The sequence below is a fragment of the Myxocyprinus asiaticus genome, chromosome 32 (assembly GCF_019703515.2).
Source record: "Myxocyprinus asiaticus isolate MX2 ecotype Aquarium Trade chromosome 32, UBuf_Myxa_2, whole genome shotgun sequence".
Classification (NCBI taxonomy): Eukaryota; Metazoa; Chordata; class Actinopteri; order Cypriniformes; family Catostomidae; genus Myxocyprinus; species Myxocyprinus asiaticus.
In genome coordinates, this window is record NC_059375.1 from 20,836,220 (window position 1) to 20,863,049 (window position 26,830).

The 26,830-nt window shown below is 39.2% G+C and overlaps 1 protein-coding gene across 1 annotated transcript in view; it reads left to right on the forward strand.

The window, feature by feature from the left end:
* The window catches only part of LOC127423487 (protein shisa-9A), a 57,165-nt gene that overhangs the window by 18,524 nt on the left and 11,811 nt on the right, over positions 1 to 26,830 (forward strand). The window contains exon 3 of the mRNA XM_051667831.1: positions 25,701 to 25,826. Within this exon, the coding sequence (XP_051523791.1) occupies positions 25,701 to 25,826 (126 nt within the window). The remainder of the gene's footprint in view (positions 1 to 25,700; positions 25,827 to 26,830) is intronic.

Here is a 26,830-nt window from a genome sequence, read left to right on the forward strand (position 1 = left end):
TTGTCTTCAATTTCTATGTTTCCACCAGACTATTGGAGTGCAAATAGCTGCTTTGTGTGGCAGTTGTTATTTACACCTAGTGCAAATAGTCACTCTGTTTTTTTGTGTGTTTTTTTACCCTATTCTCCCCAATTTGGAATGCCCAGTTCCCAATGCGCTCTAAGTCCTCATGGTGGCGTAGTGACTCGCCTCAATCCAGGTGGCGGAGGATGAATCTCACTGCCACTTGTTGAGCGCTTTAACGCGGAGACATAGTGCGTGTGGAGGCTTCACGCTATTCTCCGCGGCATCCAAGCACAACTCACCACGCACCCCACCGAGAGCGAGAACCACATTATAGCAACCACGAGGAGATTACCCCATTTAACTCTACCCTCCCTAGCAACCGGGCCAATTTGGTTGCTTAGGAAACCTGGCTGGAGTCACTCAGCATGCCCTGGATTCGAACTCGCGACTCCAGGGGTGGTAGTCAGCGTCAATACTCGCTGAGCTACCCAGGCCCCCCAATTAGTCACTCTATTAAAGTAATCAATGCAACTCATGTACTATATTCCAAGTCTTCTGAAGTGATATGATTAATTTGTGTGTTGAATAGAACAAAATTTAAGACGTTATTCGCTCTCAAATCAAATCAAATTGATAAAGAGCTTAAATCAAATATGGCAGCTTCTGTACACTGATAACATCAAATCTAGTTCTCATTGTGTCTTGTGACCAAGCGTGTGACATGACGTCTTGAGTTTGTGTCTACATCATATGGATTTGGAGTGACAATATGGTGAGTAAATAATGACATCATTTTCATTTTTGGGTGAACTATTCCTTCACACAAATAACATACAAATGTTTATGCAGTTATTAGCTGTAATTAACTTAACATTTTTGAGGCAATCAGTCAGTTTTAGTTAGACCTCATTTTCTTTACAGTGATGTCTTCCTTTACTCTGCAGACAATACCCCATTTGAAAGATGGGAGGCAATACCTGTACCACATCCATCATCTGTCTAACAAGAACTGATGGATCTCTCCAGTCAAAAAGTGGTGACATTTTGTAAATCTGCACCTGCAAAGTGGTGACATTTTGTAAATCAGCACCTGCAATGAACATGGGGCACTTACTATGCTGCTGTCCCTTTCAGTTGATGGCTATCCTCTTGAATGAAGTGTTTCCTGGAGTGCAAAGAAATTTGGATACTTTTCTAGTCAGAAATTGTGTATTAGAAGCTGTCATAAGAAAGAATAATATATATATTTTTTAATAGTTCACTCAAAAATAGAAATCCTGTCATCATTTACTTAACTTCATGTCATGACTTTATTTCTTCTATGGAACACAAAATTAGTTATTTATAAAGCAGCAGTTGCTTTTTGTCACATGATGAAAGTGAATGGTGACCAGTGCTGTCAAGATTTAAGGCAACATTTTTGGTGAATAACACCTTCAATTTTTGTCTGTTCCTCACACAAAGCTATAATTTGTCTTCAGAAGTCATAAGGGCTATGTTTATGGTGCCTCCATATCTTTTTTGGAGCTTGTCAGCTCCTGGTCAGCATTCACTTTCATTGGAAGAAACTTCTTCTTTTGTGTTCCACAGAAGAAAGAAACTTACACTGTTTGGAATGACACAAAAGTGACAGTACATGATGACAGAATTCTAATTTTTGGGTGAACTATCCCTTTAATATACAGTATTATGCAGAGCTTGCAGAGCTGTCCAGGAGTGCAAAATCTGGCAGTGTTTATCTGCTGTTGTAGACACACAGAAGGCTGCTGACCCAGATACATGAAGGAAAACACCCATGCATAACTTAAGGTGGTATGTCTAATAAAAGCCACTTTTTCAGGGCAATGAAGTATTAACTAGGGTGCTGGAATGGAGACAGGGTGACATGACAGAGGCGAGCTCAGTTCTGCAGACCCTTGCATTCTTTTGAAAATGAGAGGTGCTTTTCAAAAGGATTTAGTGAGTGGATGCTTTTTTATTTGACTCAGAGTTGCACATAGACTATCAGTATTGTTCAGGTGGTGCCTGGGACTTTCTTTACTTAATACAAGGTGTCACGCTTCAAATCTGTAATAGATTGTCCATTACCAGTGCTGTTTCACAAATAGTGTGCTCAGTCAAAATAATGAATTGTCAACAGTCGTGTGGCGCCATGTGAGGTTCGGACGTGTGAACGGCAAGCTCTGCGCACTTTGCTGGTTTTAATACTTTTTGTGCCATAAACCGGTGAGGTTCGATACACCCTGTTCCATAACTGTTCTATGAAGACAATATGTCAAAGAATTCAAAATCCTCGGGCTCTGGAGACATTAAAAGACACTTGCGTGCTCAAGCTGAGGCCCCTGAGCAACAGGCGAAAGCCTGGGACTCAATTTGGCCAGTGCAGTGGAAAAGATTCAGCGTCAACTGTCGAACATAAGGGCAATGCTGACGAAGGTCGTTGCTGACTTGGAGGATCATGCTGTAATACGTCGATCGATCACTGCCATGGAGATAAAATTCACTGAGTTGGTTACAAGAGTGTCGGATGTTTGGAAACGGATCGATTATCTGGAGTCATCGGAGAGGAAATTAGCTGCTAAAGCACTAGCGACCAAGACGGACTTGGAGCACGTTTGGGAAAAGTTGGAAGATATGGAGAATCGTAACCGCCGAAACAATGTTTGAATTGTTGGAATTCCTGAAGACAAAGAAGGCCGAGATATGGTGAAATTCCTAGAAGAGCTCTTTCCCGAGTCTGCTCGACATAACAGGCCATAAGCTGGAAACTGAGCGAGCTCACAGAGTTCCGGCTCGGAGATCCGCTGAGGGAGACAGGCCCTGATAAATTCTGGCCAAATTTCTGAGATCATCCGATAAAGTTCTCGTGTTATGTGAGGCGAGGAGTAAAGGAAGGCTTTCTTGGTAGAACCACAGCATTTTCTTGTTCCCAGACTTTGCAAATTCGACAAGAGAGAAATGTGATCGATTCAAGAAATGCAAGAAACTCTTACATCAATGGAAGGTCGCTTTTGCACTGATGTTCTCAGCCAAATTGAGAATAGTTACTAAGGATGGCTGCAAAATATTTACATGTCCACAGCAAGCGATGTCCTTTATAAAGTCATTGGAATGAGTAAATCATTGTGTGATGCTCTCGATGCAGCCGAGTGGACCTGACTCACTGAACATTTACTTGACTGTCCGAGGAAACTGAATGCCTTATGTGTTTCTTTTTGTGTTGGTTCCGCCTAGCGGCTGGAGTTTGTTTTGTGGAATAACACTCCTTCAGGACAGTTTGTGAATGAATCTGTACGTTCTTTGTGCTTATGCCTCCTATTGGATGGAGTTTGTGTTGTTGAATATTTCTTGCAAACATTGGAGTGATCAGGTAATTTGTTCCATTCATGTAACAACCGAATGGGCTGGCTCACTGAACATTTGTTCGACTGCCCAAGGAAACTCTATGTTTTTGTTTTTTTTGTGCTGGTTCCGCTAGCGGGTGGAGCTTGTTTTGTGGAGGAACACACATTCGGGACAGTTATGTGGATGAATCTACATGTTTTTTGGGCTTATTCCGCCTATTGGCTGGAGTTTGTTTTATAGATTATTTTCTGTTGTGTAATTCTATCTCACAATATTTGTATAGAGGCACTGGACTTGAGCAATCCATCGGCAAAGTTGTCGCAGGGACTCGTAGGCGTACATGGACTGTTTGAGTTTAGAAGGATGGATGCCAGTTGGTGCTTTTTTGCACGGGGTTAATGCGGCAGTAGCCTTGTAGCTCTCTGTCTCCCAAACTGCCGCATCTCATTGCACCTATCCCCCTCCTCGGCTGATTAGCCCGATTGGGGGCCGAGCATGCGTAGTCACGGCCCAGCCCCGCCCTCCTCCTTGTCACATGCACGTTTTTCTTTTTTCTGTTTTTTTTTGTTCTGGTGGATGTTCGGGGGTTGATTGTTGCACCAATGTTGGAATGTGGTCTTTATAATTTTATTTCTGACACACAATCTATTTTTTCTCACATGTCAAAATGTCAGATGTTAATATGAGTGGATTGTCTCTCTCCACGTGGAATGTGAATGGGTTTGGGCACCCCATAAAAAGAAGGAAGGTCATTTCTTTTCTTAAACGTAAGAAATTTTATATAGTGTTTCTTCAAGAAACGCATCTTTCCCTGCAGGAAGCTGAAAAATTTGGGAAGATATGAGGTGGACATATTTTCTTTAATACTGGCTCAAGTAAGAGCAGGGGAGTCATTACACTGGTAAGTAAACATCTACAATTCAAACAGATTAAAGATAAATTAGGAAGAGCCATTATTGTTTTAGCAGAAATTCAGGGGCAAAGGTTGATTTTGGCTAATATTTACGCGCCTAACGCTGATGATCAGGGCTTTTTTATAGATCTTGAAGGGATGTTGCAAACCGATGGCACCCCTCATGATATAATATTGGGAGGAGACTTTAATCTTTTGATGGACTCAGTCCTTGATCATAGTGAAGCAAATGTGTATTAGCCCCCCTAGAGCAACACTGACGCTTCACAGGATGTGTAAAAATCTTGGTCTTACAGATATTTGGAGACTTTTGAACCCTTCTGGTAGGGACTATGAATTTTTTTCATTAGTCCATAAGATTTATTCTAGAATTGATTTTGTTTATTATATCTAAGTCCCTCATTTCATCTGTTGTTGATTGTTCAGTAGGAAACATCTTAGTCTCAGATCATGCCCTGGTGAGTTTAGAGGTGTTGCCAAATATGGAGAAAAAGAAATCATATAGTTGGCGCTTTAATGTATCCCTTTTGCAAAATCCTGAATTCCAACAAATGTTAAAGGCTGAAATCAATGTTTATATGGGTACCAACTGGTCCTCTGTATCTTCTGTAAGCGTAGCTTGGGAGGCACTTAAGGCGGTTCTTAGGGGTCGGATCATACAGTATGCCTCATTCATCAAAAAATCCAAAGCACGAGAACTCGTGGAGTTGGAAGAGAATATTAAAAGTGCCAAGGCAGAGCTGAAGTGCTGAATGTCGTCTGATGGCCTCAGAGAATTTACCCGATTGAAACACAGATATAATACTATTTTGTTGCGGAAGGTGGAGTTTTGGCTATTCAGGGCAAGACAGTCATACTTTGAGTTGGGGGACAAAGCAGGAAAACTTCTGGCTAGATATATAAAACAGAGAGAGTCTTTTTCTACCATTCACTCAGTGAAATTTTTACCTTGGCCATTAATATTAATAATGCTTTTAAAGAATTCTATCTTGATCTCTATAGCTCCATGTCTTTGTCTACTGATGAGTATATTAGAAACTTTGTGGAACCATTAGAACTTCCTTAACTGACGGCTGAGCAAAAAAATTATCTTCATTCTGAGATAAACTTGGAGGAGCTTGGCGAGGTAATTAAGGCCTTGCCTACAGGAAAGACTCTGGGGCCAAATGGCTTTGCAGCTGAATTTTTTAGATCTTATGCTACGGAACTGGCTCCACTTTTGCTAGAAGTTTATACAGAATCATTAAAGAATGAAAAGCTTCTGCCAAACATGACTCAAGCCCGGATCAGTCTGATTCTTAAAAAGGACAAAGATCCAAGTGAGTGTAAGAGTTACCGTCCAATTTCCCTGATCCAGCTAGATGTTAAAATATTGTCAAAAATTCTGACTAATCGATTAAGTAAAGTTATGACATCTCTTATACATATAGATCAGATGGGGTTTATCCAGGGCCGCAGCTCTTCTGATAACATTAGACGTTTCATCAATATCATGTGGTCAGTGGCGAATGATCAGACTCCGGTCACTGCCATCTCACTTGACGCTGAAAAGGCATTTGATATGGTAGAATGGGATTATCTTTTTAAGATTTTTGAAATATATGGGTTCGGGAATACTTTTATTGAATGGATTAAGTTACTTTATAAACACCCTGTAGCAGCGGTACAAACAAATGGATTAATTTAACAGATTATTTTACTCTGGTTAGGGGCACCCGGCAGGGTTGCCCTCTTTCCCCATTATTGTTCTGTCTTGCCCTGGAACCATTAGCAGCTGCAATAAGAAAGGAAGATGATTTTCCAGGGGTGGTATTGGGAGGTATGGCGCATAAGCTTTTGCTTTACGTAGATGATATTTTATTATTTGCCTCCGACCCTACTAGATCTATGCCTTGCCTCCACAGAATTATTAATTCCTTTAAATATAAATATAAATTTAACTACCTGCTACAATCTCTCCCTGTAGATATCCCCCTTATTTCAAGCAATTTGATAGCATAGCGAATTCCTTCATTTGGAATGGTAAATGTCCCAGATTACATTTCAATAAGTTACATAGGCCAATTGACAAAGGTGGGCTAGGCCTACCCAAGATTTTGTTTTATTATTATGCATTCAGTCTCATACATTTGGCTCATTGGTCGCTTCCACCTGAGAGAGCCCCTCCCTGGTTTTGTATTGAACAATACAATGCCCATATTTCGCCATTGCAAAGTCTTTCTATCAAACTAATCGGAGAAGTTAAGTTACACCCCGTTATCTCGCATTTGCACTCGGTATGGACAAAAGTGTCCAGAGTGTTTAATTTGGACATTTAATTATATGTTGCCTCGAGCATATGGCAGAATCCAAAATTGTGTTTTAATAAGTCCCCTTTCTGCTGGTCAGAGTGGATTGTGAGGGAGGTTAATACACTCGGTGACCTATATGAGAGTGGAGTGTTGAGATCTTTTGAAAATGTGGTTCATTTTGGGATTCCCAGATCTCAGTTTTATAGGTATTTACAGCTGCGCCACTTGCTCTGTACTATTTTTGGGAGTAGCATACACCCTGTAAAGCGGCAAATAATTTTGGAATGGTGATTACTGCTTTTGGAAAAGGTCATGAGGCATCAGTGTATTACTCCCTGTTAATTCAGAGTCTGGGGGACGGAGCTTTAACTTCTATCAAGTGATCATGGGAGAAAAATGTAAACTTGGTATTGGAGGAGGGAGTGTGCTAGGATTCTAAAAAACGTCAAGTCTGCATCTAGAGATGCAAGGGTGCGCCTTATGCAAATCAAGATTTTACATAGATTTTATTGGACCCCTTCTAGATTGTATAGGCTTGGTCTTAAAGACACATCCACCTGCTGGCAATGCCAATCGGAGGATGGAGACACGCCCTATGTTTATTGGTGGTGTGTTGAAATCCAGGAGTTTTGGTTGAGGGTTCAGAGTTTTATGTGTGACGTGTTGGGCACTCGGGTTTCATTTTGCCCAGACTCTGTGTTTTGGGCGATGGGGCAGTCATCGATGTGGGGAATAGACACACAGAGAATCAGGTTCTGACGAGTGTGATGATCGCCAGGCAGATTATTTTGAGGGGTTTGAGGTCGGCTGGGGTGCCCCCATTTCGGGAGTGGTGCACGGAGATTGGGAGGGTGGCGGCTGTTGAAGAGGTGTCATTTGGGTCATTTGGGACAGGGTAACTTGTATTTGTTTGTTGGGAAATGGGTTAAATATTTGTAGTTTTTGGGGGGGAGAGATAGAGGAATAAATGTGTTTGACTATCATATATATATTTTTGTGTGTGTGTCTGTTTGCTTTTTTTGTGTGTATATACTCATATGTGACCACAGGGATGTTTGTTGGGGGGCCGGGGCGGGGTTGGGGATTGGGAGGGGGAGGGGGAGGGGTGGTTGTGGGGTTTAAATGTTGATTCAATGTACATATGTTTCGCTTTTCTTAATTTAATGTAGGAATAAAATAAATAAATAATGTTAATTACAAAAAAAAAAAAATAAAATGATGAATTGTCTGCTTTTAACCTAGACAAATGTTTATACAGGCATATATTCATTATATATTTGATAGATTATCTTGTCATGCAAGAGTTATGTGCCCTGATATGATATGATAGTAATTTGATCTATCCTTCCCCAAACTTACATTAAAACCAAGCTGTTTTGTTCTTTTGTTTTTGTAATCATAATGGATCTGAATAATTTTCATAGAATAAGAATGAATTTCTTATTCCCACTAATTTCCACTTTCGTCAGAGTGTACTCACATTTTGCTGTTTAATTTTGTCCTTTATATCAGTAAGAAAGCTCTTACGTGATTTTCACAACCAGACAAAGGCTCTCCACATGCTCTTCTAATTTCGAGTGCCTGGCTGATTATCTGAATGTTCTCATTTTTAATTTAAAAATCAGTGAAATTGATCTGAAATATACTGTGCTTTATCTTTTGTCTGACTTTCAGCCAGTTTTTGCAATGCAACATTATGCTGACATTTGTAGGTTGTTGGTAATGACTCTGTGTGGATTTCTTTGGCACTCTCTCATGAGATGCAGCATCCTGCATGTCTAATGAGCACTAGTGAACAAATAAACATACGGAGTGGATAATGAGGACATCAGTGTTTATAACACCAAGCAGTCCGAACTCATAGTGTTAAAGAGAGCACATTTACGTGTTTTACATGGATTATACCGTATATTGTATTGTATTATAGTGTAACCTTCAGTGTTGGGCAAGCTACTCAAAAAATTTAGCTAGCTAAGCTACCAACTACTCAACAGAAAAATTAGTTAAGCTAAGCTAAAAGCTACACTTCAGAAAATGTAGTAAGTTACACTACAAGCTACACATCAAAAGTAGCTTGCTACATTTAAGCTACTTCATTTTTTTCAACTGCAGATGCACAGAGCATCCTGTATAGACAAAGCACCTAAAAGACTTATTCACTTGACATTTATCAAAGCCATGGTACAGTATATTACAGTTTAGTGCAATACAGTATACAAGTATACAGTAGGTGCAATACCTATGTGCACGTAAAAAACCCAAACATGTAAATTCATATTTAGACATGCTACCTATGCAAACCCATGTGTTCAACATGTAAAATCACTGATTGTTACATTTTAGTTTTCATATTTATACTACTATATCTACAAACACGTGTTCAACATGCAAAATCACTATTTTTAAATTTATATACTACTACCTTCACAAACCCATACCAATTTAAACGTAATTTCATTTGCACATTTCTGTATAAAAACTCTGCGTACATACAGTATACTATTCATCTTATCCTGTAATTCTGTGTCTAGCTGTTGTATTACTGTATGTACTGGAAGCTTTTGATAAGAGGCCAAATTCCTTGTGTGTGTGTGTGTGTGTGTGTGTGTGTGTGTGTGCAGGGTTGGGAGGGTTACTTTTGAAATATATTCCACTACAGATTACAGATTACATGCTGTAAAATGTAATTTGTAATGTATTGCATTAGATTACTCAAGGTCAGTAACGTATTCTAAATACTTTGGATTACTTCTTCAGCACTGGTAGATTTTTTCACTTGTTTTGACAATAAAATCTCTGCCAGTACAGTAAGACAAAATACACATGTTAAAAATACATTCTCTGAAAAACCTAAATATCTTATGCAGTGTTGTTTTTAAAACAAGATAAATCAAATTGATCTTGTTTTAAGGATTTTTAGATATTTTTACAGAAAAACAATACAAAAATTATTATCAAGAATACGATTTTTGCCCTAACATCAAAGGTCTTACTAGAAAAAAAGAAATTATGATTTATTGAAGACAAGGAATTTTCTTGGTAAAAAATATAATCATGCCTGGTAACGTGCATGTAAAATGGCTTGAAATAACATTTTAGCTTAGCATAAAGCTGACAATTTACACAAGGTTTATTTCTATTTCTTCTGCTCCAAACTTACTTCAAACTTACTTCTCTGTCTGCAGGTATGAATGTAACACATCATAAGAAAGTGTTTCACCGCTGTTCAAATGCACTTTGGATCACATCATTTATATGTATAAATGTTTTCCATCTGAAAAGACTAAATATTAAATGAAACAAATGACAATAAAATGCAAAGTAATCTCTTCAATAATCAAAATACTTTTTGAATGTAACTGTATTCTAATTACCAATGATTTAAATTGTAACTGTAGTGGAATACAGTTACTTATATTTTGTATTTTAAATATGTAATCCCGTTACATATATTTTGTTACTCCCCAACCCTGTGTGTGTATGCGTGCGTGTGTGTGTGCATGCAAGAGAGAGAGAGAGAGAGCACATCTGGGAAATAACAATGTGATTTCTGATGGTATCAGATGATAATACCTTGGTACTTTGATATACAACTATTTATGCACCATTCTATAGTTGCATGGTGCTTCAAAGTAATTCAAAGAATACCATGTTACTTCCATGATAAATTGATATATGATTACCATATTCATATACTATTGTATTAACATGGTGCTTCAAGGTAACTAAAAGAATACCTTGGTATTTCGCTACATTACCACATTCATATACCATAGTATTAACATGGTGCTCCCAGGTAATGGTACATGTCCAAAAAACATGGTAATGTCATGGTACTTTTTTATGTGTTTTCTTGTAGGCTAATAAGTGTTTTGATACTCTTTTAGTTGGAAAATGTCTTTACCTGCAGAAGTTGTTCACAAGCTGCACATGTATTCAACTTAATAAAGACTTTCTTCATCACTGGAAAACGATAGGAAGTATTTGCAGGTTTGGTTTCCATTGATTGTTTGTAGATCCTGTGCAACCAGCGTTATCCACTGCAACCAGCGTTATCTTTATTTGCCGTGTTATTAACTATTCCATGAGCTTGTTGACAAGTGAGAGCGTGCACAAATGATTCAGCAGCGTGAGCGCAAGCTTTCGGAGTCATTCAGATTGAACTGCGAAGCGATTCAGACCATTTTCCTATCACGTGTGACCAGTTCATTGTAAAGAACCAACTCAAAAGAGCGATTCATTGGTGATCATACATCTTTAGTTCTGATTCAAAACTGCCATTAGTAAACACTGGGTACAAGGACTGATATAGCTTCACTACTGAAAAGCTACTTGATTTAAAAACTAGTGAAGCTACAGACTCGCTACTCAAAAATGTAGTTATGCTAATAGCTTTGCTATTTGTAGCGAAGCTACTGCCCATCACTGGTAACGTTGTTTTATAGTGTAATATTCTGTACCCCTTAAATATAGCATTCGGTCATTCGGCCCCGTTTCACAGCCTGCCCACCAGGAAAAGTCCCGGTTCTCCCTATGACCAGTCCGCCCCTGGTTTAAAGGCAGAAATGTGAAGTTTATAATTTTATAAAAGCACTTATATGAATTCTTCTTTTAAAACTCATGTATTATTTGAGCTGTTAAGTCATCTTTTTTACAGTCGTTTTTGGGTTTTAGGGTTTGTTGACATTACATCATCATGGCTGTAGTAAAATTGGCTAAAACTTTACACAAAAAGGCAAGTAAGTGATTTTATCACTCTAAAATCATGTTAACACACATATTGTTTATGTCTTGTGGCTATACTTTTGAAATAGTGAGAATTTTAACGTTTACGGATTGGCCCCATTCACTTCCATTGTAAGTGCCTCACTGCAACCCAGATTTATTTTAAGAAAAGGAGGGGCAAATCAAAATGTATTTTTGTTGTAATCAATATAATGCCACAAATGATGTTGATTGAGATTAACTTGTATTAATCCAGAATATTCCTTTAATGAAAGGTTTCAAATTTTATAAAATATGGTGCATCAAAAACTAAAACTAAAATTAATATAAATACATTTTTTAATAAAAGTTTTTTTTTTATTTCCATTTAACATAGTCATTTAGTTTTCATTTTAGTTTTCATTAAAGATAATAACAGTGCTTTGATCATGTTATTTGGCTGCACTGACATCAGCCCTCTGAAACCACCAGTCAGTTCTGCATGTAATGTAGTGTCTTGTGCAGTTTACTGTAAAGTAAGTAGAGAAAACTACATTTAACTATGCAAAAGCAGATATACTGCACCAAGATTTAAAAAAGTTATTTTTAAACATGACAGTTTGAACTGTTCTGAACAGGTCTTTTGAACACCTGTATAGGTCCCTGGCAGTTTTTTAGACCCAGTCCATTCAATCCTTTCAAGAAAGATCACACTGGAGTTCACTGATTTTAAAGCTGGGTGTTATCCCAGTAAAAACATCTTTCTCCCCAGGCGTGGATAATAATTGCTCATTAATTCTTCTGTATGTTTTATCGTTCGGCGGTCTAGTGGAAACAGAGTATTTAACGACACAGGAATAAACACCAAAGTTCCATGGATTGCAAACATTGAGCTTGCTTAGCATGTGGGTGGTGGAAATCATACAAGAGACTGGCTGCATGCGCAGCAAACAGAGCACAAATAGAGCACACGATGAGAGCGATAGCACAAGAAGATGGTGTAAAAGCAATTTGCAACCAAATACCTGGGAGAAAGTTCTCCCAGTGGAGATGAGTCAGCTTCTTACACAAAAACAAAACAAACACTAAGATACCCAGGAAATTGAATAGAACCAAGCATGGGATCACTCCCACTTATCTGCTACTTCTGTCCAAATTTCAAGAGAGTAGGCCGCAAAATCTGTGGTGTACAAAGTGAACAGCATGTATGGTTAACAGGAACGTTTGGCCCAAAAATAATTAAATGTTCTTCACAAAGAGGTGTTTATCTCTTTTCTATTACTGTACATTGGCAAATTACATTTTCAATATTCACAATTCCATACAAGCTTGTTCTGGATTCATGGAGTTTTTTTTTTTTTTTCATGGCAAGTTTGAAACAAACACTTATCACATAAACAAAACACTTTGAAACACCACTCAACTAACAGTTTGCCTGAGGTCACTGTGGTGTCCACAGATCTGAGGACATTGGAGTAGGACCCTCAAACAAACTGACCTTTGCCTTTTTTCTGTTAGGAACTAAAGGTAAATAGACTGACCACGTTTACATGCACTTAAGAAAACAGTTTATTTCAGGGTTTTTCTTGTTGTGTCAGAATGGCACTTTCTGCAAAAACCCTGAATAAACCGTTTTCTTAAGATTTCTTCACCAGTTTAAGGGATTAAGAAAAAGCAGTTTAACACACCCAGGTTTCTCCTCGAGATTGCAGCTTAATGTTTCATGTAAACACACAAACGGTGTTGTGATGGTTGTTTGAAGAGTGCGCATGTGCGTTAACAGACCAGATAACAAACATCATAGGATGGAGCCCAATAACAAGTCAACACAGTCGAAATAATTCAACATTTCTGGGAGTACAGTGGGAAAAGCACATACACTATAGACTAAACCCATTTATACACCCTCAATTAAAATATTGACGGTCCCTCACATTCGCGTACTGTGTATGTGCTTGTACATTGGGGGAAACCCAGAGTTATAGGAAAGTGGGAAACCCCACTATTCCAGTGCAATTCTGCTGCAGGTAACGATAGAAAGTAAAGGAAACAAAAACAGCAACAACTCTGGAATATCTGTAAATGAAGCAGAGCAATGGAGAATAAAAAGTCTTCCTCGAATGCAATTTATTAACACATGCGTTGTGGGGAAATTACGTTGCTGTGGAGAAAGCTGCTTAATGACCGAACCTCATGTATATGGGAGTAAAAATAATGCCGCTTATACAGTGCATGGAAACCGGAACGCTGCTTTCTGGCAATAAGCCGCTTTCTGGTGTCCATATAAATGTAATGACTGTAAAAAGTGGTAACCTGCAATTGTTACAGTACATTAAGGAGCCATTTCTACTTGATCTTAACCTTATTAGTTTTGTTGATGTAATCTAATGTAATCAAGTTGATTCAGACATGTTAAGTAATATTTTTGACTTGAATGAAACCAGTTCATTTAGATGTTGCTACATGAAGCACATTTTTAGGTTACCACTTTTTAGTGTAGTTTGTATCCTTCTAGGGTTTGAGTGGTAAAAGATCATTTAATTAAAATAGCATAGAGACTTTGTGACATTCACAATAGACTCCAGCATATCCATTATGAGGCTGTTTACTTGTACTGCAAGTGGATTCAGTATAATACAGTATTTTACGCAAGTATGCAAACACAGATGCAAATGCTTGGCAAACACATTACAAGTATGCGATCCTGGTAAACATACTTAGTGCGCTTTTGCATTACTGCGACAATAGCAAACCTTAGCACTCAAGAGAGCGATAGAGTTACCTTCTAGTGTCTATATGCCATCAAACTGGATATGTTATTCCGGTAGCTAGCCATAAACGCGTCAACGGTTTTCTCAGCAAGATTCTCTTTAAACTGTTGCTCTGCCATGACAATAGTTGGCCTGAAAGAGACAATGGACTAAAGATGACAATTCATGCTAATATCCACTATAGTGCCCTACTATACTTCTGGCAGTGGGCGTCTGGGAATTTGAAAGGGCAGACTTAAAAGAGTTTGGATGTAGCCAACTACGCCACCTTGGGACTCTCACCCATGGACTCAACGCTAAGAGGAAAACCACTTACAAGGACACAGGTTCATTATACCCAGTGAATATATTTTTTAATATTAACATTTTATTGATAAAAAAAGAAAAAAAAAGAAAAAAGAAACAGAATTGATGAAACAGAACATACACACACAGAATCAATTATTTCAAATTATGTCCCTCCCCCTGAACACCCCCCTCCCACACACTAAAAACATCCAGTGGTCCAACACAACATACAAATACGAAAAGAATAAAAAATTTAAAACAGACAAGAGGAAACACTTATGTGTGTATATATATATATATATATATATATATATATATATATATATATATATATATATATATATATGTATAAAATCATACATTTAAAACTACAAATCTCCCTCCACTGCCCCTCCCCGAGAACCTTCTAATTCTAATAAGAACCTTCTAAACAGCTGCCCCATTTTTTTATTAAATAAATCTGTTGACTAGCCTTCTATATGACATTGCTATAAATGCTGCTACGCTGCCCATCTCTGTCTGCCACTCTTGAAACAAGGGCGTTCCAGCCGACTTCCATCCCCTAAGTATGATCTGTCTGCCGATCATAACACTGGCTAGGACCCAATTTTTTGTGTGTTTATCTCCTATATTAATGACCGCCCCATCACCTAAAATACAGAGTCTGGGGCAAAATGAAATTTGAGTGCCCAATACGTCACACATAAAACTCTGAACTCTCAACCAAAATTCTTGGTACTTAACACACCACCAAAAAACATGGGTTGTGTCCCCATTTTCTGATTGGCATAGCCAGCAGGTGGGTGTGTCTTTAAGACCAAGCCTATACAATCTAGAGGGGGTCCAACAGAATCGATGGAAAATCTTAAATTGCATAAGGTGCACCCTTGCATCTCTAGATGTAGACTTGACATTTTTTAGAATCCTAGCCCACACTCCCTCCTCCAATACCAAGTTTAAATCTTTCTCCCATAATCTCGTAAGAGAAGTTGAAGCTCCATCCTCCAGACTCTGAATTAGCAGGGAGTAATACACTGATGCCTCATGACCTTTTCCAAAAGTATTAATCACTACTCCCAAAGTATCTGCCACTTTAGGGGGGTGTATGCTACTCCCCAAAATAGTACAGAGCAGGTGGCGCAGCTGTAAATACCTAAAGAATTGAGATCTGGGAATCCCAAAATGTTGAACCATATTTTCAAACGACCTCAACACTACACTCTCATATAGGTCACCGAGCGCATTAACCTCCCTCACAATCCACTCTGTCCAGCAGAAAGGGGACTTATTAATACATAATTTTGCATTCAGTCTTTATGCTCGAGGCAACATTTAAATAAATGTCCAAATTAAACACTCTGGACACTTTTGTCCATACCGAGTGCAAATGCGAGATAACAGGGTGTAACTTAACTTCTCCGGTTAGTTTGATTGAAATGCTTTTCAATGGCGAAATAGGGGCAAGAACTTCCTGTTCGATTCAAAACCAGGGAGGGGCTCTCTCAGGTGGAAGTGACCAATAAGCCAAATGTCTGAGACTGAATGCATAAAAATAAAACAAAATCTTGGGTAGGCCTAGCCCACCTTTGTCTATCGGCCTATGTAATTTACTGGAGTGTAATCTGGGACGCTTACCATTCCAAATGAAGGACATCACTATGCTATCAAATTGCTTGAAATAAGAGAGGGGGATATCTATAGGGAGAGATTGTAGCAGGTAATTGAATTTTGGAATACAATTAATTTTAATAACATTAACCTTCCGAATCATAGATAAATGTAATGAAGCCCATCAGCCCACATTGCTCGAAAACCTTTTTACTTAAGGGTCAAAATTAACTAACTAAATCACACAAATTTGCTGGGAATAAAATACCCAAATCCTTAATGCCCTGTTTGGGCCACTGGAAGGCACCCGGCTGAAAAGCCGTTACCAGGCAGTACGCTGTCAGAAACAAAGCTTCGGATTTATACCAAATTAACTCTGTATCCTGAGAACTTCGAAAAGGAATTAATAATTCTGTGGAGGCAAGGGATAGATCTAGTAGGGTCGGAGATGAATAATAAAATATAATCTGCGTAAAGCAAGAGCTTATGCCCCACACCTCCTGCCATCACCCCTGGAAAATCATCCTCCTTTCTTATCGTGGCTGCTAATGATTCCAGGGCAAGACAGAACAATAATGGGGAAAGAGGGCAACCCTGCCGGGTGCCTCTATCCAGAGTAAAATAATCTGAAATTAATCCATTTGTTTGTACCACCGCTACCAGCTGTCTATAAAGTAACTTAATCCATCCAATAAAAGTATTCCCAAACCTGTACATTTCCAAAATCTTAAAAAGATTTTGTACCATTCTACCATATCATATTTTGTTTGTAGAGATTTGTACCATTCTACCTTATGCTCAAGATGGTGCCGAGTATGGCTGCTGCGTTGCGAGCTCCGACACAACATGGTAGTGCTTTGTTTGTTTTGTTTACAATTCTTATGTTTTTTGTCTTGGATGTTGTCTGCCTTATTGTCTAAGACAGACAAACACTTTTGGACATTGGTTCAGCAATTACACACCATAAACCGGACTTCAAATTCCTCAATGCCAACCCGCTGTTTACAAACACGGCAGCGGAGCCCTTTGTCTGGGCTGCCCGGCCGCGGAAACGCAGGAGGAAAAGGGGAAACAGAGCCGGCGTTCTCATCAGAGTAAGACGCCGCACAAATCGACCCCCGCTACCCAGTATTCTACTGGCAAATGGTCAGTCTCTGGATAACAAGCTCTGCAAGCTGAAAGCGTGGATCTCTTTCCAACGAGAGACGAGGGACTGCTGCATTATCTGCCTTACAGAAACTTGGATGTCTGCAGAGATTCCAGACTCAGCCATTAAACCCGCGGGGTTCTCCGTGCACCGAGCGGACAGAGCGAAAGACCTCTCAGGTAAAAGCAGAGGTGGTGGTGTATGTTTTATGATCAACAAATCCTGGTGTGATCAGAGGAACATACATTCTATCAAGTCTTTCTGCTCTCCTGATCTGGAATTTCTCATGCTTCTGTGTCGACCATTCTGGCTACCGAGGGAATTCACAGCGGTCATTATCACTGCTGTGTACATCCCGCCACAATCCGACACAGACCGGGCACTCAAGGAACTGTACGGGATTATAAGCAAACAGGAAACTACGCACCCTGAGGCCACGTTCATTGTGACCGGGGACTTCAACAAAGCCAGTTTCAAATCAGTCGCACCAAAATACCACCAACACATTAGTTTTAACACACGAGGGGACCGGGTTTTGGACCATTGCTACTCTCCCTTCCGGGATGGCTACAAATCCCTCCCCCGCCCACCATTTGGCAAATCGGACCACTCTTCCATTCTGCTTCTGCCCGCTTACAGGCAGAAACTGATACAGGAAGCACCCGTCCTCAGAACGATCCAGTGCTGGTCGGACCAATCAGACTCTACGCTACAAGACTGTTTTGATCACACGGACTGGGAGATGTTCCGGTCCGCCTCTGATGACGACATCGAGCTTTATGCTGATAGCATAACGTGTTTCATTAGAAAGTGCGTAGAGGACGTCGTTCCAACCAAAACAATACGGATCTATCCGAACCAGAAGCCGTGGATTAATAGCGATGTTTGCGCGGCACTTAATGTGCAGACCTCCGCTTTTAATTCTGGGAATGCGGAGGAGCTTAAACAAGCCAGTTATACCCTCCGAAAAACAGGGTCAGAACAGCAAAACGCCAGTACAGGAAAAAGGTTGAAGGACAGTTTAACACCACCAACTCTAGAAGCATGTGGCAAGGAATTAATATCATCACGGACTTTAAAGGGAATAAAAACTCCGCCATGAACACCGCTGCCTCTCTCCCGGAAGAGCTAAATACTTTTTATGCTCGTTTTGAGGAAAATAACACCACCCTCACAGAGAGAGCTCTCGCGGCCGAAGCTACAGAGGTTAGTTCACTCTCCGTCTCTGTAGTGGATGTAACCCGATCCTTCCGACGGGTGAATATCCGCAAAGCCGTGGGTCCAGACGTCATTCCGGGCCGCGTCATCAGAGCGTGCGCGAACCAACTGGCTGGTGTTTTCAATCTTTCCCTCTCTTTGTCTGTAGTCCCCACATGCTTCAAAACATCCACCATTGTGCCTGTTCCAAAGCAATCCAAAATCACTTGCTTAAATGACTGGTGTCCTGTTGCTCTGACCCCCATCATCAGCAAATGCTTTGAGAGACTAATCAGAGATTTACATCTGCTCTGTGCTGCCTCTCTCACTTGACCCATTGCAGTTTGCTTACCGCAACAACCGCTCCACTGATGATGCCATTGCATCTATAATACACACTGCTCTCTCCCACCTGGAAAAAAGAACACTTATGTGAGAATGCTGTATGTAGACTACAGCTCAGCATTCAACACCATAATGCCCTCCAAGCTTGATGAGAAACTCCAGGCTCTGGGCTTAAACAGCTCGCTGTGCAGCTGGATCCTGGACTTCCTGTCAAGCATATGCCAGGTGGTTAGAATAGGCAGCAACATCTCCTCATCACTGACCCTCAACACTGGAGCCCCACAGGGCTGTGTTCTCAGCCCACTCTTGTATTCTCTGTACACACATGACTGTGTGGCAACACATAGCTCCAATGCCATCATTAAGTTTACTGATGACACGACGGTGGTAGGTCTGATCACTGACAATGATGAAACAGCCTACAGAGAGGAGGTGCACACTCTGACACACTGGTGTCAGGAGCACAACCTCTCCCTCAATGTCAGTAAGACAAACGAGCTTGTGGTGGACTTCAGAAGAAAAGACAGAGAACACAGTCCCATTACCATCAATGGAGCACCAGTGGAGAGAGTCAGCAGCTTCAAGTTCCTGGGTGTACACATCACTGAGGAGCTCACATGGTCCATCCACACTGAAGCCATTGTGAAGAAGGCTCATCAGCGCCTCTTCTTCCTGAGATGGCTGAGGAAGTTTGGAATGAACCACCACATCCTCACACGGTTCTACACCTGCACTGTAGAGAGCCTCCTGACTGGCTGCATCTCCACCTGGTACGGCAATAGCACCACCCACAACCACAAAGCACTGCAAAGGGTGGTGCGAACTGCCAGACACATCATCGGAGGTGAGCTTCCCTCCCTCCAGGACATATATACCAGGAGGTGTGTGAAAAAAGCTCGGAGGATCATCAGAGACTCCAGCCACCCGAGCCATGAGCTGTTCTCACTGCTACCATCAGGCAGGCGGTATCGCAGCATCAGGACCCGCACCAGCCAACTTCATGATAGCTTCTTCCCCCAAGCAATCAGACTTTTGAACTCTTGATCTCCCACGATCAAAATACATCAGCACTGCACTTTATTACTCTTACTCTTATATCTCACACCAGACTGTTATAAATCATATATTATTATATTAGGTTCTCTCTTAACATCTTACTATCAACCGACAGCCTGAATGTCAATACAGTACAATACAATCTACTGTACATTCTATATATACTATATATACTTTTTTATTGTATTGTGTGTATTGTATACTGTACAGTGTATGTTATTATTTGTATATTGTCTTGTGCGTAATTATGTGTATATTAGACTTTTAGATATTGTGTTATGTTAATCTGATGTTTATTGTAAATTGGTATATGTCTCATCACTTTCACGACTGCTATGTTGCTCGGAACTGCACCCAAGAATTTCACACACTATTGCACTTGTGTATATGGTTGTGTGACAATAAAAGTGATTTGATTTGATTGATTTGATCAAACACCTTTTCGGCATCAAGTGAGATGGCAGCGACCAGAGTCTGATCATTCACCACTGACCACATGATATTGATGAAATGCCTAATGTTATAAGAAGAGCTATGGCCCCGAATAAACCCCACCTGATCTACATGTATAAGAGATGTCATAACTTTATTTAATCTGTTAGCCAAAATTTTTGAGAATATTTTAACGTCTAGCTGGATCAGGGAAATTTGGACGGTAACTCTTATACTCGCTTGGATCTTTGTCCTTTTAAATAATCAGACTGATCTGGGCTTGTGTCATGGTTGGTGGAAGCTTTCCATTCTTTAATGATTCCATATAAACTTCTAGCAAAAGTGGAGCCAGTTCTGTAGCATAAGATCTAAAAAATTCAGCGGCAAAGCCGTCTGGCCCCGGAGCCTTGTCTGTTGGCAAGGCCTTAATTACCACGCCAAGCTCCTCCAAGTTATCTCAGAATCAAGAGAATTGTTTTGCTCAGCCGACAGTTTAGGAAGTTCTAATGGTTCCACAAAGTTTCTAATATCCTCTTCAGTTGATGAAGATGTGGAATTATAAAGATCAAGATAGAATTCTTTAAAAGCAATATTAATATCAGTGGCCGATATAAATATTTCACCACCAGCAGATTTCACTGAGGGAATGGTAGAAAAAGACTCTCTCTGTTTTATATATCTAGCAAGAAGCTTCCCTGCTTTGTCCCCTGACTCAAAGTATGACTTTCTTGCCCTGATTAGCCAAAACTCCACCTTCCGTGAAAATTTTTTATTATATCTGTATTTCAATCAGGTCAATTCTCAGATGCCATTAGACGGCATTCTGCGCTTCAGCTCTGCCTCGGCACTTTTAATATTCCCTTCCAATTCCACGAGTTCTTGTGCTTTGGATTTTTTGGTGAATGCAACATACTGTATGATCCGGCCCCTAAGAACTGCCTTAAGTGCCTCCCAAACCATGCCCACAGAGGATACTGAGGACCAGTTGGTCTCAATATAGACATTGGTTCCAGCCTTTAGCATCTGTTGGAATTCAGGATTTTGCAAAAGGGATACATTAAAGCACCAACTATATGATTTCCTTTTCTTCATATGTGGCAACACCTCTAAACACACCAGGGCGTGATCTGAGACTAAAATGTTTCCAATTGAGCAACCAACGACAAATGAAATGATAGAACTCTAATGTAAATCTTATGGACTGATGAAAACATTTTTATAGTCCCTACCAGATGGGTTCAAAAGTCTCCAAATATCTGTAAGACCAAGATTTGTACACATCCTGTGAAGCATCAGTGTTGCTCTAGGGGGCTTGCACACTTTTGCTTCACTATGATCAAGGACTGAGTCCATCAAAAGATTAAAGTCTTCTCCCAATATTATATCATGAGGTGTGCCAGCGGCTGGCAACATCCCTTCAAGATCTATAAAAAAGCCCTGACTCTGTTTGAGACATTTGAATTGTAGATGTTTACTTATCATTGTAATGACTCCCCTGCTCTTCCTCGAGCCAGCACTATAAAAAAAAGATGCCCACCCCATATCTTTCCAAATTTTCCAGCTTCCTGCGGAGAAAGATGCGTTTCTTAAAGAAACACTATATCATATTTCTTACGCTTAAGAAGAGAAATAAACTTCTTTTTATGGGGTGCCCTAACCCATTCACATTCCACATGGAGAGAGACAATCCACTCAACTTCTCCCAGACATGCTCCAAATCCACCTTGGTCGCTAGCGGATTAGCAGATAATTCTCTCTCCGATGACTCCAGATAATCGATCTGTTTCTTGACATCCCCCATTCTTGTAACCACATCAGAGAACTTCACCTCCATGGCAGTGATCGATCAACATATCACAGAAAGATCCTCCAAGTCAGCAATGACCTTCGTCAGCATTGCCGACATGTTTAGCATCTCTCGCTGCATTTCCCGCATCTCTCTGACTAAATTGACTCCCTGGCTCGCGGCTTGCTCGGGGGTGTCAGCTTGAGCACGAAAATATCTTTTAATGTCTCCAGAGCCCGAGGATTTTTAATTCTTTGACATATTGTCCTCCTAGAACAGTTTTGGGACAGAGTGTATCGAATCTCACCGGTTTATATCATAAAAAGTATTAAAACTAGCAAAGTGCGCAGAGCTCACTGTTCACACATCCGATCCTCGCATGGCGTCACGTGACCCCACAGTTTTGCAAATTTAAAATTTGTTTTTATAAATAAAACACAAGTGTCACTGATGAGAACACAATCAATTTACATACCATTTAGTTACCTACACACATAAGCAGAATACCTCTTTTAAAAAGCTGGGAAGGCTGGTGCTGACCTCCAGGGAAGCAACGACACTGGGAAGAAAAGGGCCCACCCTCCCCAAAAGTGAAAGTTACCATACCCACAAACTCATGCTCACACTGCACCACTTAAACCAGTACTCAACTGAACTACCACAGCAAACATAAGGGCCAATATATCCTGTAACCAGGCACCCTAAGGCAAACCCACAGCACCCCATAAAAAGAAATAAAATAAATATTAAAATGAGTCAAGGACAGAGCAATGACAAGAATTTAAGGAATGTTTCTCATCACAACCAGTATCTCCATTTAAATACTTAACTGCACCAACAACAGTTAGACAAAAAAAATAAATAAATAAATAAAAAGCTTAATTACAAGCATGGAATAAATCCAGAAAACAAAAATACAAAACCAAAAAGATAAAAACAGAACAAAACAAACCAAAACAAAACAGCCCAGGTCCATGTTCCCTTGAGGATGTACACACACCATTCACTACTGGAGGTGATCAGGCAGACATACGCCTCCGACCGACACACAAACAGTGTTAGAACCACTCAAGCAAATGGACTGGATTCTAATGAACAACTGTCACGCAACTCCAGCTGCAAAAACACAAGCTAGTTACTAACACAAAAAGGGTTTCACAAACATAGTGTATTTTTCACACCACATACCTCAACTCACTAAGAGTTGGAAACCAAGGACACGAACTACACGACTCCTAACACAAGCAGCAAACAAGGGGTGTCCAACCATTAGCAAGCACACTGACATGGCTGCATGGTCTGCTTATATTGTAACATAATGAAGTTAATTACTAGCAGGCCAGGTGACAGCAATGTTTGGGCACTCCCGCATGTTTAGGTACAAACTATTCAAGCTACCTACAATTGGGGGGGGGGGGTGTTGACGACATATCCTGCTACAATCACATTGCGTTATGATTTGCAGCCTGACACATTTCCGAATGCAACAACACACACACTTGAGTTTGTGTATATAGAAGTGTTGGCGTTCACATACTTTAATAAAGTATGTATCGGGCCTAAAGGTTTTTAATATCTTTTAACTGAGTCATCCAATTTTGAACAATACACAAATCTATGTAAATTGATGCATTAGAAAATAACTAGAAAATAATAGAAAAGATCTGTAACTTCTGTCAAAATTTCTAGAGAGTAGAGGCTGCAAAATCTGTGATGTGCAAAATGAAGATCATGTTTGCTTGACAGGAACATTGTGGCCCGATACAAATTAAAATGTTCTTTAAAAAAAAAAGAGGTTACATAATGAGGTTCATATGAGCTTGTTTATTTTGTTTTTGTCCTTATAATAACCTTGAAACATACACTTCAAAAACTATGGCAGAGTGCTCATCACTCAATTTTCAGTTGCCTATTTGAAAATACTAGCAAATAAATCATATTTTCCACATATTTTGGAAAAACAAAGAAAACCTATCTGTTATTATTTGGCAAAAACTTTACAGGGAACATAAAAACAACTCTACTGCTAATGTACACAGTAGTCTATACTGTCTTTCCAGAAGCACTAATCAGTGTGATATCTGGTGTGGTATGACTCAATGTATGGCGCTCAGTAAAGACGTGTGTAAGCAACCCTGCTACAAGGCTAAGTGTTTAATTAGTCACAACAGGAGCTCCACACTGACAGCTCTGCCACGCAGGTTACACCTCTTTCATCGTTATTCACCACTGACAGTTCCTCTCTATGAATTAGAAGGAGTCAAGTGAGGAAATCAATGACAACATTTGTATATACACATCAGTGCTTATGGGGTCTGGGTCTGTCACATCATAGGGAGATTGACACCGGTTGTGACATCAGCCGCATGCACACATCAAACAGCTCATCAGAACTATTCAATCTGATTCTTCTGCTATATGCTGTTCAAAAAGTTGTTGATTAGAGCCTTTAGGTATCAGGGTAGGGTTGCACCAGCTGTGCGTAAGTTCTCACGTAAGTTGGGACGTAAAGTTCACACTAAGGGCTTAGTAACTACTAGTTAGTTTGTAACTAAGTCAGTGCTTAATTTGGTTGCACCACCTGTTCTTAAGTCAAGACTTAACTAGTAGGTCATAAGCTCTCCATAAAGTAATGCGTAGTCGCATATTATGAAGTTTACCTTAATTGATTTAATAAGCAGCCTTCAAATTTGTACACAGAAGTGTTAAAAAGCTGTGAATTTCAGTTTTATCTTGTTACGGTTGATGTTCAAACCTTGTAACCTGTAAGTGTCAGCTGTAATAATTTATATCCCCTTTAAAATACGATATGTAATAAAAGTACATTTGATAAATTGTATATTTGTCCTGAGTAAATAACAATAAATAGGAACTGTATCTAAAATAAATAAGGGGTGATAAATAAATGCTAATACAACAGGCTGGAAAAATAGACATTTATTCATTTTAATATCCTATATATATTTTGAATGTGTTGAAACTTGACACCGGGCGATACACCCTGAAAACGGCACCGCTAGAACGGTTTCATGCTGAAGAGCTGCTTAAAAGTACTTTTTTTCCTCTTTCTTAAATGTAAATGAGTGTAAATGTCAACATCATACTGAATGTTGAAATGATTAAAGCCTGTCAACTAAAACATGAGCTCATTGATGTCATAAAATATCAGATTCTATCCATTATTCCTGTTCGGAGGCTGCCGTAAATATTTAGTTTATATGTAGGGTTACATTCTACCTAAGTTTAATGGTGCAACGCTCACATATTTAGTAGTGCATAAATTGTGACTTAGTGCCCATTTACGCCACAACTAGGCTAAATTGTAATTTACGTATAAGCTGGTGCAACCGGCCCCTGGATTGTTTCATGTCTGAAGTGCTGGCCCAATAGGGGGGGAAAAAAATCACACATGAGATCTCTTTGAAATCTCAGTTGTTTCTCCTAGACTGCAATGAGATTCAATGGAGATACATTGAAAACTTTTGTGCTGAGCTACTGTATGTTACAATTGTTTCATTCTATTTCTCCTAAGGAATTTAAGGAGAAACATCTAAGACAAAGTTTATATTTAAATAAATCGTAATTGAGATCTCCAAAAAGTCTTTTGAGCTTTGAAAGAGCAACCTCTGTGCGATAAAATGTTCAATCTGCATCTGTTGTTTCTTTTTTGTTATTAGTAGTAATTGAATTAGAAGTGATATATATTCAGTGATAAAGCAAGACATATTATAATAGGAATGACTAAGAAAATGCTGTACATTTTAACAAAAGAACGATGCCACTCTGTAACAATATTTTGTTTTGTTTGCAGAAGGTGGCCAGATAAACAGCATGATGCAAACTCACCCGTATCCAGCCCTCAGCCAGCTGTCCCATGTCTATGAGCAACAGCAGCCAGGAAAGGAACTCAACAAATATGCTTCATTGAAGGCTGTGGGTAAGAAGAATTTTCACTCAAAAAGATCATTTTTAGCACATCAGTTTTATACTCTCATGTGAATCTGTCCTGTGCTAAAATCATAAATTATACCATTTATTGAACATAGCATTCACTGCAGAATATTTTAGAAATGATTAATGTATCTCAGAATAAGAGGTTTTGAGAGGGAAAAAAGTGTATTATCGCTGACACTGAATTGAAATTCATTACAGTTGACTTTAATTCACTTGGGAGTCTTCAAAAATATCTCAATAGCTTTTCAATAAACCCAGCAGAAATGAGGACTGCTTGTCTTAGTTATGCCCAATATACAGTACAAAAATATATTTGAATGATTACAAAACATTTGTTCGAACAAGTTTTATGTTTTAAATGCCAGTTTTAACACATTTTACTTTTATATAATGCATAATTCAGTCTCTAAATTCTAATTGGATAAACCGTATTTTAAATTGTTGTAAAATGCAGATAAACGCACACCTTTGATTGCACATTCTACATTAAAGGAATATTCAGGGTTCATTAAAAGGTAAGTTCAATCGACGGCATTTGTGGCATAAACTTGATTAAAACATGTTGACTTTTTTCATTTAAAAAAAAAAAAAAAAAGCAAAAATCTGGGTTCCAGTGAGGCACTTACAATGAAAGTTAATGGGGCCAATCCGCAAACATTAAAATACTTCACTTACTAAACTTTTCTGTCTAAAGTTATTTACAATTTTAAAACTTCATTGCCATGATGATGTAATGTCGGTGACAAATAATTCACTGTAAAAAAAAAAAAAAATCCAGTTGTTTTTACAAAAAAACTTGCAGCTGTGGTTGCCAGAATAATTATGTAAAAAAAATACAGTAAAAATGTAAACAACTTTAAAGGACAACCTGTACATTTTACAGTTTAAAACTGTTGTTTTTATGGTAAAAAATTACGGTATATTTTACGGTGCAGTACTGTCGTTTATATTATTAAATGTAAAACTTATTATATTAACCTTCTGAAA